The following is a 15,017-nucleotide window of genomic DNA, read 5'->3' as shown; positions in this document are numbered from 1 at the left end:
CACAACTTAGCATAGTTCCCTGCTCGAAGGCGAATTTTATGTGTAATAAGTGGAGTGAGACCGAACTTTTCTCCTGGTAGAACAACAGCTGCTCTATCCGGGTCAAAATTTCCAACAGTTGAACCACGGAGTCAGTGAAATCAGTAGGAGTTAGTATGGTGGTGTGTCCTGGTGTATGGTGGTGTGTCCTGGTGTATGGTGGTGTGTCCTGGTGTATGGTGGTGTGTCCTGGTGTATGGTGGTGTACCCTGGTGTATGGTGGTGTACCCTGGTGTATGGTGGTGTGTCCTGGTGTATGGTGGTGTGTCCTGGTGTATGGTGGTGTGTCCTGGTGTATGGTGGTGTGTCCTGGTGTATGGTGGTGTGTCCTGGTGTATGGTGGTGTACCCTGGTGTATGGTGGTGTACCCTGGTGTATGGTGGTGTGTCCTGGTGTATGGTGGTGTGTCCTGGTGTATGGCGGTGTGTCCTGGTGTATGGTGGTGTGTCCTGGTGTATGGTGGTGTGTCCTGGTGTATGGTGGTGTGTCCTGGTGTATGGTGGTGTGTCCTGGTGTATGGTGGTGTGTCCTGGTGTATGGTGGTGTACCCAGGTGTATGGTGGTGTACCCTGGTGTATGGTGGTGTGTCCTGGTGTATGGTGGTGTGTCCTGGTGTATGGCGGTGTGTCCTGGTGTATGGTGGTGTGTCCTGGTGTATGGTGGTGTGTCCTGGTGTATGGTGGTGTGTCCTGGTGTATGGTGGTGTGTCCTGGTGTATGGTGGTGTGTCCTGGTGTATGGTGGTGTGTCCTGGTGTATGGTGGTGTGTCCTGGTGTATGGTGGTGTGTCCTGGTGTATGGTGGTGTGTCCTGGTGTATGGTGGTGTGTCCTGGTGTATGGTGGTGTGTCCTGGTGTATGGTGGTGTGTCCTGGTGTATGGTGGTGTGTCCTGGTGTATGGTGGTGTGTCCTGGTGTATGGTGGTGTGTCCTGGTGTATGGTGGTGTGTCCTGGTGTATGGTGGTGTGTCCTGGTGTATGGTGGTGTACCCTGGTGTATGGTGGTGTGTCCTGGTGTATGGTGGTGTGTCCTGGTGTATGGTGGTGTGTCCTGGTGTATGGTGGTGTACCCTGGTGTATGGTGGTGTACCCTGGTGTATGGTGGTGTGTCCTGGTGTATGGTGGTGTGTCCTGGTGTATGGTGGTGTGTCCTGGTGTATGGTGGTGTGTCCTGGTGTATGGTGGTGTGTCCTGGTGTATGGTGGTGTACCCTGGTGTATGGCGGTGTACCCTGGTGTATGGTGGTGTGTCCTGGTGTATGGTGGTGTGTCCTGGTGTATGGTGGTGTGTCCTGGTGTATGGTGGTGTGTCCTGGTGTATGGTGGTGTGTCCTGGTGTATGGTGGTGTGTCCTGGTGTATGGTGGTGTGTCCTGGTGTATGGTGGTGTGTCCTGGTGTATGGTGGTGTACCCTGGTGTATGGTGGTGTACCCTGGTGTATGGTGGTGTGTCCTGGTGTATGGTGGTGTGTCCTGGTGTATGGCGGTGTGTCCTGGTGTATGGTGGTGTGTCCTGGTGTATGGTGGTGTGTCCTGGTGTATGGTGGTGTGTCCTGGTGTATGGTGGTGTGTCCTGGTGTATGGTGGTGTGTCCTGGTGTATGGTGGTGTGTCCTGGTGTATGGTGGTGTGTCCTGGTGTATGGTGGTGTGTCCTGGTGTATGGTGGTGTGTCCTGGTGTATGGTGGTGTACCCTGGTGTATGGTGGTGTGTCCCTGGTGTATGGTGGTGTGTCCTGGTGTATGGTGTGTGTCCTGGTGTATGGTGGTGTGTCCTGGTGTATGGTGGTGTGTCCTGGTGTATGGTGGTGTGTCCTGGTGTATGGTGGTGTGTCCTGGTGTATGGTGGTGTGTCCTGGTGTATGGTGGTGTACCCTGGTGTATGGTGGTGTTGTCCTGGTGTATGGTGGTGTGTCCTGGTGTATGGTGGTGTGTCCTGGTGTATGGTGGGTGTACCTGGTGTATGGTGGTGTGTCCTGGTGTATGGTGGTGTGTCCTGGTGTATGGTGGTGTGTCCTGGTGTATGGTGGTGTGTCCTGGTGTATGGTGGTGTGTCCTGGTGTATGGTGGTGTGTCCTGGTGTATGGTGGTGTACCCTGGTGTATGGTGGTGTGTCCTGGTGTATGGTGGTGTACCCTGGTGTATGGTGGTGTGTCCTGGTGTATGGTGGTGTGTCCTGGTGTATGGTGGTGTGTCCTGGTGTATGGTGGTGTGTCCTGGTGTATGGTGGTGTGTCCTGGTGTATGGTGGTGTGTCCTGGTGTATGGTGGTGTGTCCTGGTGTATGGTGGTGTACCCTGGTGTATGGTGGTGTGTCCTGGTGTATGGTGGTGTGTCCTGGTGTATGGTGGTGTGTCCTGGTGTATGGTGGTGTGTCCTGGTATATGGTGGTGTGTCCTGGTGTATGGTGGTGTGTCCTGGTGTATGGTGGTGTGTCCTGGTGTATGGTGATGTGGTCCTGGTGTATGGTGGGTGTGTCCTGGTGTATGGGTGGTGTGTCCTGGTGTAATGGTGGTGTGTCCTGGTGTATGGTGGTGTGTCCTGGTGTATGGTGGTGGTCCTGGTGTATGGTGGTGGTCCTGGTGTATGGTGTGTGTTCCTGGTTGTATGGTGGTGTGGTCCTGGTGTATGGTGGTGTGTACCTGGTGTATGGTGGTGTGTCCTGGTGTATGGTGGTGTGTCCTGGTGTATGGTGGTGTGTCTGTGTATGTGGTGTTGTCCTGGTGTATGGTGGTGTACCCTGGTGTATGGGTGGTGTGTCCTGGTGTATGGTGGTGTGTACCCTGGTGTATGGTGGTGTGTCCTGGTGTATGGTGGTGTAGCCCTGGTGTATGGTGGTGGGTCCCTGGTGTATGGTGGTGTGTCCTGGTGTAGTGGTTGTGTGTCCCTGGTGTATGGTGGTGTGTCCTGGTGTATGGTGGTGTGTCCCTGGTGTATGGTGGTGTGTCCTGGTGTATGGTGGTGTAGCCCTGGTGTATGGTCGGTTGTACCCTGGTGTATGGTGGTGTGTCCTGGTGTATGGTGGTGTGTCCTGGTGTATGGTGGTGTGTCCTGGTGTATGGTGGTGTGTCCTGGTGTATGGTGGTGTGTCCTGGTGTATGGTGGTGTGTCCTGGTGTATGGTGGTGTGTCCTGGTGTATGGTGGTGTGTCCTGGTGTATGGTGGTGTGTCCTGGTGTATGGTGGTGTGTCCTGGTGTATGGTGGTGTGTCCTGGTGTATGGTGGTGTGTCCCTGGTGTATGGTGGTGTGTCCTGGTGTATGGTGGTGTGTCCTGGTGTATGGTGGTGTGTCCTGGTGTATGGTGGTGTGTCCTGGTGTATGGTGGTGTGTCCCTGGTGTATGGTGGTGTGTCCCTGGTGTATGGTGGTGTGTCCTGGTGTATGGTGGTGTGTCCTGGTGTATGGTGGTGTACCCTGGTGTATGGTGGTGTGTCCTGGTGTATGGTGGTGTGTCCTGGTGTATGGTGGTGTGTCCTGGTGTATGGTGGTGTATCCATGGTGTATGGTGTGTGTCCTGGTGTATGGTGGGTGTGTCCTGTGTATGGTGGTGTGTCCCTGGTGTATGGTGGTGTGTCCTGGTGTATGGTGGTGTGTACCCTGGTGTATTGGTTGGTGTGTCCTGGTGTATGGTGGTGTGTCCTGGTGTATGGTGGTGTGTCCCTGGTGTATGGTGGTGTGTCCTGGTGTATGTGGTGTGTCCTGGTGTATGGTGGTGTGTCCTGGTGTATGGTGGGTGTGTCCTGGTGTATGGTGGTGTGTCCTGGTGTATGGTGGTGTGTCCCTGGTGTATGGTGGTGTGTCCTGGTGTATGGTGGTGTGTCCCTGGTGTATGGTGGTGTGTCCTGGTGTATGGTGGTGTGTCCTGGTGTATGGTGGTGTGTCCTGGTGTATGGTGGTGTGTCCTGGTGTATGGTGGTGTGTCCTGGTGTATGGTGGTGTGTCCGGGGGTATGGTGGTGTGTCCTGGTGTAGTGGTGGTGTGTACCTGGTGTATGGTGGTGTGTCCTGGTGTATGGGTGTGTCCTGGTGTATGCCTGGTGTACCTGGTGTATGGTGTGTGTCCTGGTGTATGGTGGTGTGTCCTGGTGTATGGTGGTGTGTCCTGGTGTATGGTGGTGTGTCCTGGTGTATGGTGGTGTGTACCCTGGTGTATGGTGGTGTACCCTGGTGTATGGTGGTGTGTCCTGGTGTATGGTGGTGTGTCCTGGTGTATGGTGGTGTGTCCTGGTGTATGGTGGTGTGTCCTGGTGTATGGTGGTGTGTCCTGGTGTATGGTGGTGTGTCCTGGTGTATGGTGGTGTGTCCTGGTGTATGGTGGTGTGTCCTGGTGTATGGTGGTGTGTCCTGGTGTATTGTGGTGTGTCCTGGTGTATGGTGGTGTGTCCTGGTGTATGGTGGTGTGTCCTGGTGTATGGTGGTGTGTCCTGGTGTATGGTGGTGTGTCCTGGTGTATGGTGGTGTGTCCTGGTGTATGGTGGTGTGTCCTGGTGTATGGTGGTGTGTCCTGGTGTATGGTGGTGTGTCCTGGTGTATGGTGGTGTGTACCCTGGTGTATGGTGGTGTACCCTGGTGTATGGTGGTGTGTCCCTGGTGTATGGTGGTGTGTACCTGGTGTATGGTGGTGTGTCCTGGTGTATGGTGGTGTGTCCTGGTGTATGGTGGTGTACCCTGGTGTATGGTGGTGTGTCCTGGTGTATGGTGGTGTACCCTGGTGTATGGTGGTGTGTCCTGGTGTATGGTGGTGTACCCTGGTGTATGGTGGTGTACCCTGGTGTATGGTGGTGTGTCCTGGTGTATGGTGGTGTGTCCTAGCTGGTGTATGGTGGTGTGTCCTGGTGTATGGTAGTGTGCCCTGGTGTATGGTGGTGTGTCCTGGTGTATGGTGGTGTGTCCTGGTGTATGGTGGTGTGTCCTGGTGTATGGTGGTGTGTCCTGGTGTATGGTGGTGTGTCCTGGTGTATGGTGGTGTACCCTGGTGTATGGTGGTGTACCCTGGTGTATGGTGGTGTGTCCTGGGGTATGGTGGTGTACCCTGGTGTATGGTGGTGTGTCCTGGTGTATGGTGGTGTACCCTGGTGTATGGTGGTGTACCCTGGTGTATGGTGGTGTGTCCTGGTGTATGGTGGTGTGTCCTGGTGTATGGTGGTGTGTCCTGGTGTATGGTGGTGTGTCCTGGTGTATGGTGGTGTGTCCTGGTGTATGGTGGTGTGTCCTGGTGTATGGTGGTGTACCCTGGTGTATGGTGGTGTACCCTGGTGTATGGTGGTGTACCCTGGTGTATGGTGGTGTGTCCTGGTGTATGGTGGTGTGTCCTGGTGTGTGGTGGTGTACCCTGGTGTATGGTGGTGTACCCTGGTGTATGGTGGTGTACCCTGGTGTATGGTGGTGTACCCTGGTGTATGGTGGTGTACCCTGGTGTATGGTGGTTTACCCTGGTGTATGGTGGTGTACCCTGGTGTATGGTGGTGTACCCTGGTGTATGGTGGTGTGTCCTGGTGTATGGTGGTGTGTCCTGGTGTATGGTGGTGTACCCTGGTGTATGGTGGTGTGTCCTGGTGTATGGTGGTGTGTCCTGGTGTATGGTGGTGTGTCCTGGTGTATGGTGGTGTGTCCTGGTGTATGGTGGTGTACCCTGGTGTATGGTGGTGTGCCCTGGTGTATGGTGGTGTACCCTGGTGTATGGTGGTGTGTCCTGGTGTATGGTGGTGTGTCCTGGTGTATGGTGGTGTGTCCTGGTGTATGGTGGTGTGTCCTGGTGTATGGTAGTGTGCCCTGGTGTATGGTGGTGTGTCCTGGTGTATGGTGGTGTGTCCTGGTGTATGGTGGTGTACCCTGGTGTATGGTAGTTTGCCCTGGTGTATGGTGGTGTGTTCTGGTGTATGGTGGTGTACCCTGGTGTATGGTAGTGTGCCCTGGTGTATGGTGGTGTGTCCTGGTGTATGGTGGTGTGTCCTGGTGTATGGTGGTGTACCCAGGTTTATGGTGGTGTGTCCTGGTGTATGGTGGTGTACCCTGGTGTATGGTGGTGTGTCCTGGTGTATGGTGGTGTGTCCTGGTGTATGGTGGTGTACCCTGGTGTATGGTGGTGTACCCTGGTTTACCTGTGGCTGTACTGTGGTTGTACCTGTGGCTGTACCTGTGGTTGTACCTGTGGCTGTACTTTGGTTGTACCTGTGGCTGTACTTGTGGTTGTACCTGAGACTGAACCTGTGGTTGTACCTGTGGCTGTACTGTGGTTGTACCTGTGGCTGTACCTGTGGTTGTACTGTGGTTGTACCTGTGGCTGTACCTGTGGTTGTACCTGTGCTGTACCTGTGGGTGTACCTGTGATTGTACCTGTGGTTGTACCTGTGGCTGTACCTGTGGTTGTACCTGTGGCTGTACTTTGGTTGTACCTGTGGCTGTACCTGTGGTTGTGCCTGTGGCTTTACCTGTGGTTGTACCTGTGGCTGAACTTTGGTTGTACCTGTGGCTGTACCTGTGGTTGTACCTGTGGCTGTACTTGTGGTTGTACCTGTGGCTGTACCTGTGACTCTACCTGTGGCTGTACCTGTGGCTGTGCCTGTGGTTGTACCTGAGGCTGTACCTGTGGCTGTACCTGTGGCTGTACCTGTGGTTGTACCTGTGGCTGTATCTGTGACTGTACCTTTGGTTGTACCTGTGGCTGTACCTGTGACTGTACCTGTGGTTGTACTGTGGTTGTACCTGTGGTTGTACCTGTGGCTGTACCTGTGACTGTTCCTGTGGTTGTACCTGTGGCTGTACCTGTGGCTGTACCTGTGGTTGTACTGTGGCTGTACCTGTGGCTGTATTGTGGCTGTACCTGTGGCTGTACTGTGGCTGTACTGTGGCTGTACCTGTGGCTGTACTGTGGCTGTACCTGTGGCTGTACCTGTGACTGTACCTGTGGCTCTACCTGTGGTTGTACTGTGGCTGTACCTGTGGCTGTACCTGTGACTGTACCTGTGGCTCTACCTGTGGCTGTACCTGTGGCTGTACCTGTGGTTGTACCTGTGACGTTACCTGTGGCTGTACCTGTGGCTGTACTGTGGCTGTACCTGTGGCTGTACCTGTGGTTGTACTGTGGCTGTACCTGTGGCTGTACCTGTGACTGTACCTGTGGCTCTACCTGTGGCTCTACCTGTGGCTGTACCTGTGGCTGTACCTGTGGTTGTACCTGTGACGTTACCTGTGGCTGTACCTGTGGCTGTACTGTGGCTGTACCTGTGGCTGTACCTGTGGCTGTACTGTGGCTGTACCTGTGGTTGTACTTGTGGGTGTACCTGTGGCTGTACCTGTGGCTGGAAGAGCAGGGGTGTGAGGTGGTGGTACCCGCATGTGGGGAGGAGGGGGGGGCTGTGGGGGGGGGGGGGAGGCTGATGCGGGTGGGTGAATGTCCTGTTACTGCGGGTAGACGGGGTGTTCCATCAGACTGTTGTGGCAATGTGGTGGTGATCATGGTGGTGTGGAAGTGATGGTGGGCTGGTGTTGGGGGTGGAGGGAACTATCTGGGGAAAGCACCAAGCCATTACGACTATATAGCACTGGGAAGGGGTCAGGATAAGGCTTTGGGGTGGGACGGCGGGAAGGAATGGTGCCCAACCACTGGGACGGTCGGGGATTGAACACCGACCTGCATGAAGCGGAACCGTCCAGCCCAAGTGGTTGCGTTAATGTGATGTTGTAGAGATTATGATGTAGTGATGATGGTGGTGATGGTGGTGGTGATGGTGGTGATGAAGGTGTTGATGGTGGTGATGGTGGTCGTGATGGTGGTGGTGATGGTGGTGATGGTGGTGATGGTGGTGGTGATGGTGGTGGTGATGGTGGTGATGGTGATGATGGTGGTGATGGTTATGGTGGTGGTGATGGTGGTGATGGTGGTGATGGTGATGATGATGGTGGTGATGATGGTGGTGATGATGGTGGTGTTGATGGTGGTGATGGTGGTGATGATGGTGGTGATGATGGTGGTGATGGTGGTGGTGATGGTGGTGATGATGGTGGTGATGTTGATGATGGTGGTGATGATGGTGGTGATGATGGTGGTGATGGTGGTGGTGATGGTGGTGGTGGTGGTGATGGTGATGGTGGTGGTGATGGTGGTGATGATGGTGGTGATGGTGGTGGTGACGGTGGTGATGGTGGTGGTGATGAGGGTGGTGATGATTGTTACGGACCCGGATCCAGCGTCCGAGCACGGAGCAGTGACGACCACGCCATCTGTGGGTCAGCTCCCGAAACCCCCTCCAAATGGATGACGACACCTGGTGAGGACGAGGTGTACTGGCCACAAGGGCCAGTTTCCAGTCCCGTTCAGCTCACCATGCAGCCGCTGCTGACCTCTGGCGAGGTGGTGCTCAGACGACAACGCCATCTATGGAGTGGATACGTCGGGCGTTTGTGTCTGAGCCTGTAAGTGAGGTGCTTTAGTGTGTCCCTGTTATTGATGACGTGTCTGCTTACAGAGTCGACCTGGGACTGCTGTAAGGGAAGTTGAGTCAGTCTACCCAAGGCAGCCATCCCCACACCAAGTGCTTTGCTGCAGCAGCTGTGAGTCGCCTCCCGGAGGAACACTGTGGTGTTACCCTGCCAGTGAAGTGGCAGTTGAAGGATTGTTGTACCCGGGACTGACTGGTGGAGACGATTGACCACTGAGGTATTGTGGACAGGAGAGTGATCTGTGGTATCACACGAGGCTCCTGACTAGGGCGCTACCCTAGTATCGCTCGTGGAGTGGCCTGACCAGCGTTGCTGATCCGGAACCTGCCAGCAGTCTGCTGGACTTGTGGTTGACGGCCTCCACGGCGGTGCCCCCAGTGGAACTGTGTTTTGGCTGGCCTGTGGCCGGGGTAGACTCAGCTTCTCGAAGAATTCGTCGCGAGGCCACGAGAGCACCGAGGGCTTGACACTGAGAGGATCCAGAGTCTTCAGAAGAAGACGACAAGTGTAAATAAGTGTTTATACCCCTTCCCCCGTGTAATCTTTTTATATATTATTTATTGGTGGCGGTATTAATTATAATCTTAAGTTTTTGCCTTTCTTTCCCTTCCCCTTTAGTTTGCTTGCGTTACTGATCACATCCCTTGAAAGCCACTACTGGCTTGGGGCCGGATACCCTTCCTCTAACAACATCAGAGTAAGAACCCAGTTGCGACCCGAGAGGGCCGTAACATAATTGGCATCCCCAGCGGGATCCGTCCCCTTGTTAAGTATGTTTGACAGGGGTGGTGAAGTGGCGTAATCCCTGTAAATAATTCCCCCTGTGTGTGACGATTGGGACGTTATACGTCCTATGCGGTGATCGGAGTGACAAAGTGTGATATTGTGCAGTGCGGTGCTCGCTGTGATTAAGCGATTAAGGGCAGTATTGTGCAGTGCGGTGCTCGGTGTGATTAAGTGCAATATTGTAGAGCGAGGTGTTCGCAGTGATTCAGTGCAATATTGTGTGGTGCGGTGCCCGAAGTGAATACGTGCAATATTGACAAGTGCAGTGTTTGGTGCGATAAAGTGCAATATTGGCGTAGAACAGTGCTCGGTGCGTTAAGTGCTAACGTGAAAGCGGTGTGTTAAGTGCTAGTTAAGTGTTCCATCAGTGACAATGGCAGAAAAAGCTACCATTGATGATCTGGACGATGTGCAGGCATTTTTGAACAGAGAGGACTGTCTTGCCAGATTAAAATATCTGAGCAAACGGGAACTTGTACTAGTGAGCGCCTACCTGGAGATAAAGATCCGTGCCAGTGATTCACGTGTGGAGATCTTGTCCAAGGTTCACCGGCATTTGAAGGCAGAAGAGAAACAGGAAGGCGAGACTCCTAGTATAAAGGAAGGTGAGGAAATAGCTTCCACTGAACAGGAAGGTAAGAACAGTGATGTCGAAAGTGATGAGAGTGAACTAAATATAAGTGTACTTACTGTGAAAATGCGTGAACTAGAGATCCATCGAGAAATAGAATAGAAAAAGCTAGAAATCGCTAAAGAGAGAGAAGAGGAATCGAGAAAGAGAGAAGATAAGAAATTGGAAATGGAAAGAGAGCGATTAGGAAAAGAACTAGAGATACGACGTTTAGAATTAGAACGAGAAAGAGAAAGAGAAGAGTGAGAGCGAGAAAAAGAAAGAGAAGAACGAGAAAAAGAACGAGAAAGAGAAGAGAGACGAGAGAGAGAAGAACGAAAAAGAGAAAGAGAAGAACGAGACAGGCAAGAACGACGAGACAGAGAGGAAAGAGAGAGACAACATGAACTAGAAGTATTAAGATTAGGCGGTGGTCAGCGACAAACAACGGGAACAAGTAGTTTCGATCCGGTAAGGAACATCAAAATGGTCCCAAAATTTAACGAGAGGGAAGTTTCGAAATGCTTCGCAGCCTTCGAGAAAGTCGCTGCCTCTTTGGAGTGGCCAAGGGAGAATTGGGCCATCATGATACAGTCAGTCCTGACTGGGAAGGCCCAAATCGCCTACTCCACGTTATCCCTTGACGACTCCGGCGATTATGACAAGGTGAAGAAGGTCGTGCTCATGGCGTACCAATTGGTACCTGAGGCTTACAGGCAGAAGTTTAGAAACCTGAAGAAGACCTCAGAGCACACTTTCACCGAATTTGCCACCATCAAGGAGCGACTTTTTCAGGAATGGTGTACCTCTCGGAAGGTGGAGACCAAAGAAGACCTCGAGCAGCTCATACTGTTAGAGGACTTCAAGGATTGTTTGTCTGGAGACCTGAAGACGTACTTAGAGGAACAGCAGGTAGAGACCTTTAGTGCGGCAGCCACCATGGCTGAGGAATACATCTTGACGCACAGGCCTTCTACTAAGTACGTCCCAAGGCATTACCAACGCCGGTTTGACAAACCTCAGGACGAAGAAGAGACTCCCGTCCCACGAAGCGCTAAGAAGACGCCCCCAAGTAGCCCTCGAAGGACTAGTCCTAGCAGTCCGAAACACCGGAGTCCGAGGAGGAATATGGTGTGCTGGACTTGTGGGCAGAAAGGGCATGTAGCTGCTATGTGCCGAGGCAGAAGAGGTAGCGGCCCACGTAGGGAGGTGATGTTAATGAGCTGTGTAACACCACCAGCAGGAAGCCAGTCGACGACGACGCAGGAAGGACCAAGTTTGTTCGCCCCTCACACTTCAAGCGGGTATGTAACGAGTGATCATACTGGTAGATCAGTTGTAGTGCTCAGAGATAGTGGAGCAGCCCAGTCCCTGATCGTGAGAAGCTCGTTGCCCGAGGGAGTAAGTGTAGACGGGAGACAACAGGTTGTCCTGGTTGGGTTTCCTAGGACGCAGTACATCGCCCCCTTAGTGCCAGTACATCTCGACTCGCCTTACTTCAGCGGCACATGTGTGTTGGCAGTAGTCGATACCCTCCCTGTAGCTGGGATTGACGTGGTACTAGCCAACGACTTGGTATCGGATTGGAGCACCAATCATCCCAAGATCGCGGACGAGTCTGCCGGCACAGCAAGGTCTAAGGTAACAACAGGCAGTGGTAATGTCCAGGTAAAGACAGACCCGGATTTAAGTAAGTTTAATTTGTCCTCTCCCCTACAGATTGAGAACGTTCTAGCAGTCTCCTGATTCTTCTCCCGACGAGGAACATACGGTTACGATGGCAGAGGCAACTGAGCATGAAGAGAGGCCTCGTGTGCAAGCACCCACGGATACCGAAGAGTCTGGAGTGAAGGCACCTGTGTACTTGCGGTATGGCAAGGTACAGCGTTCATTGAACCGGCCAGAGATTCCCCAGACGTCAGAGGTATGTGAGGTGTGTTCGAAAGGTCTAGAGCCCTCTTCGGTCCAAACCAGGCTAATGGATGTAGCCGGCTATGGACATTACAGGCTCAGGAAGCTTATCCCTAAGGTAACCAAATGTTTCCTAGCGGTATTTTTTGTTCTTGTATGTGTTCTCAGTAAGGACCAGTGGACGACCCGACGGATGATGGCTCCCGTGAACACCATGAAGAGGTCCCAGGGATTGGAGACGTGCACAGTGAATGTTGCAGTTGAAGAAGGGACCTGGAAGGTAATGGTAGGTACAGGAGGTACGAGATATGATAATATGAGTGACTGTTTCCGGCAGGTTGACACCCCCCACGTGATTGCTGAGCCTCAATGCAGCGTTATACGGAACGTTTGTCGACCTGACGGTGGCAGAGCGAATGCCATCTTCAATGTACGAACAGCCCCGTTGGGACTAGGTGTGGACCTAGTAGAGGAGTATGCTGTAAGTACTGTTTTACCCGCTGTCGCTGTCACTCTAAATTATCAGACCCCTGTATTCCAGGTACCCGTCTCCCTGAAGGACCACCGGACCTGTACTAGAAATACCGTCTGGGACCAGCCATCATCAGTGCCCCGACACAGGGAAGTGTCGAGTCGCCCCACATCGTGTCTACACCGATCCTTACTCGAGAGATGTGAGATGATGCCCCTGCTTGACATCGCAGAGGAGGTGTGGAAAATTACGTCCGGCAGGTCATCGCCTGCCATTGTCAAGTTGTCTTTGTGCCAGGGTTTCTCCTTAGGACAGTTCTGTGGACGAGACAGCCTCGCCGTTCCAGTTTACAGTATAAGTGAGTCCATTTGGAGTTGTGTCCCCGTACTAATTTGATTTGTGTTTTTCTTTATAGAAACCCAAACCAAATTCTTTTTGGTGGGGAGGTGTTACGGACCCGGATCCAGCGTCCGAGCACGGAGCAGTGACGACCACGCCATCTGTGGGTCACCTCCCGAAACCCCCTCCAAATGGACGACGACACCTGGTGAGGACGAGATGTACTGGCCACAAGGGCCAGTTTCCAGTCCTGTTCAGCTCACCATGCAGCCGCTGCTGACCTCTGGCAAGGTGGTGCTCAGACGACAACGCCATCTATGGAGTGGATACGTCGGGCGTTTGTGTCTGAGCCTGTAAGTGAGGTGCTTTAGTGTGTCCCTGTTATTGATGACGTGTCTGCTTACAGAGTCGACCTGGGACTGCTGTAAGGGAAGTTGAGTCAGTCTACCCAAGGCAGCCGTCCCCACACCAAGTGCTTTGCTGCAGCAGCTGTGAGTCGCCTCCCGGAGGAACACTGTGGTGTTACCCTGCCAGTGAAGTGGCAGTTGAAGGATTGTCGTACCCGGGACTGACTGGTGGAGACGATTGACCACTGAGGTATTGTGGACAGGAGAGTGATCTGTGGTATCACACGAGGCTCCTGACTAGGGCGCTACCCTAGTATCGCTCGTGGAGTGGCCTGACCAGCGTTGCTGATCCGGAACCTGCCAGCAGTCTACTGGACTGTGTTTTGTCTGGCCTGTGGCCGGGGTAGACTCAGCTTCTCGAAGAATTCGTCGCGAGGCCACGGGAGCACCGAGGGCTTGACACCGAGAGGATCCAGTGTCTTCAGAAGAAGACGACAAGTGTAAATAAGTGTTTATACCCCTTCCCAGGTGTAATCTTTTTATATATTATTTATTGGTGGTGGTATTAATTATAATCTTAAGTTTTTGCCTTTCTTTCCCTTCCCCTTTAGTTTGCTTGCGTTACTGATCACATCCCTTGAAAGCCACTACTGGCTTGGGGCCGGATACCCTTCCTCTAACAACATCAGAGTAAGAACCCAGTTGCGACCCGAGAGGGCCGTAACAATGATGGTGATGGTGATGGTGGTGGTGATGAAGGTGTTGATGGTGGTGATGGTGGTGGTGATGGTGGTGATGGTGGTGGTGGGGGTGGTGATGGTGGTGATGATGGTAGTGATGATGGTGGTGGTGATGATGGTGGTGATGGTGGTGATGATGGTGGTGGTGGTGGTGGTGATGGTGGTGATGATGGTGGTGGTAATGGTGGTGATGTTGGTGGTGATGATGGTGGTGATGGTAGTGGTGATGATGGTGATGGTGGTGGTGATGGTGGTGATGATGGTGGTGATGGTGGTGTTGGTGATGATGGTGGTGATGGTGATGATGGTGGTGATGGTGGTGATGATGGTTTTGGTGATGGTGGTGGTGATGGTGGGGGTGGTGATGGTGGTGATAGTGGTGGTGGTGGTGGTGATGATGGTGGTGATGATGGTGGTGATGGTAGTGATGATGGTGGTGATGATGGTGGTGATGGTGATGGTGGTGGTGATGATGGTGGTGATGGTGGTGGTGATGATAGTGGTGATGATGGTGGTGGTGATGATGGTGGTGATGGTGGTTGTAATGGTGGTGATGGTTGTGGTGATGGTGGTGGTGATGGTGATAGTGGTGGTGATGGTGATGGTGGTGGTGATGAGGGTGGTGATGGTGGTGGTGGTAATGGTGGTGATGGTGGTGATGGTGGTGGTGGTGATGGTGGTGGTGATGGTGGTGATGGTGGTGGTGATGATGGTGGTGATGGTGGTTGTAATGGCGGTGATGGTTGTGGTGATGGTGGTGGTGATGGTGGTGGTGATGGTGGTGATGATGGTGGTGGTGGTGATGGTGGTGGTGATGATGGTGATGGTGGTGGTGATGCTGGTGATGATGGTGATGCTGGTGGTGATAGTGGTGATGGTGGTGATGATGGTGATGGTGGTGGTGGTGGTGATGATGGTGGTGACGGTGGTGGTGATGAGGGTGGTGATGGTGGTGATGGTGGTGATGAGGGTGGTGATGGTGGTGGTGGTGATGGTGGTGATGGTGGTGGTGGTGTTGGTGGTGATGATAGTGATGGTGGTGGTGGTGAGGGTGGTGGTGATGGTGATGGTGCTGGTGGTGATGATGGTGATGGTGGTGGTGATGGTGGTGGTGATGGTGGTGGTGATGGTGGTGGTGGTGATGAAGGTGGTGATGATTGTGTTGGTGATGGTGGTGATGGTGGTGGTGATGGTGGTGGTGATGAAGGTGGTGATGATGGTGGTGGTGATGGTGGTGGTGATGATGGTGGTGGTGATGATGGTGATGATGGTGGTGGTGATGGTGGTGGTGATGATGGTGGTGATGAAGGTGGTGACGGTGGTGGTGATGATGGTTGTG

At 53.2% G+C, this 15,017-nt stretch overlaps 1 protein-coding gene across 1 annotated transcript in view; it reads right to left on the bottom strand.

The window, feature by feature from the left end:
• The window catches only part of LOC138364425 (adventurous-gliding motility protein Z-like), a 45,784-nt gene extending 33,257 nt beyond the window's left edge, over nt 1–12,527 (bottom strand). The window contains exon 1 of the mRNA XM_069324055.1: nt 12,446–12,527. Coding sequence (XP_069180156.1) covers nt 12,446–12,527 — 82 coding nt within the window. The remainder of the gene's footprint in view (nt 1–12,445) is intronic.
• Between the last annotated feature and the right edge of the window lie 2,490 nt (nt 12,528–15,017).

Source organism: Procambarus clarkii, chromosome 13, assembly GCF_040958095.1.
Source record: "Procambarus clarkii isolate CNS0578487 chromosome 13, FALCON_Pclarkii_2.0, whole genome shotgun sequence".
NCBI classification, from domain to species: Eukaryota; Metazoa; Arthropoda; class Malacostraca; order Decapoda; family Cambaridae; genus Procambarus; species Procambarus clarkii.
Note: the sequence above shows the minus strand (reverse complement) of the source record. Positions and strands in the feature narration are given on the sequence as shown.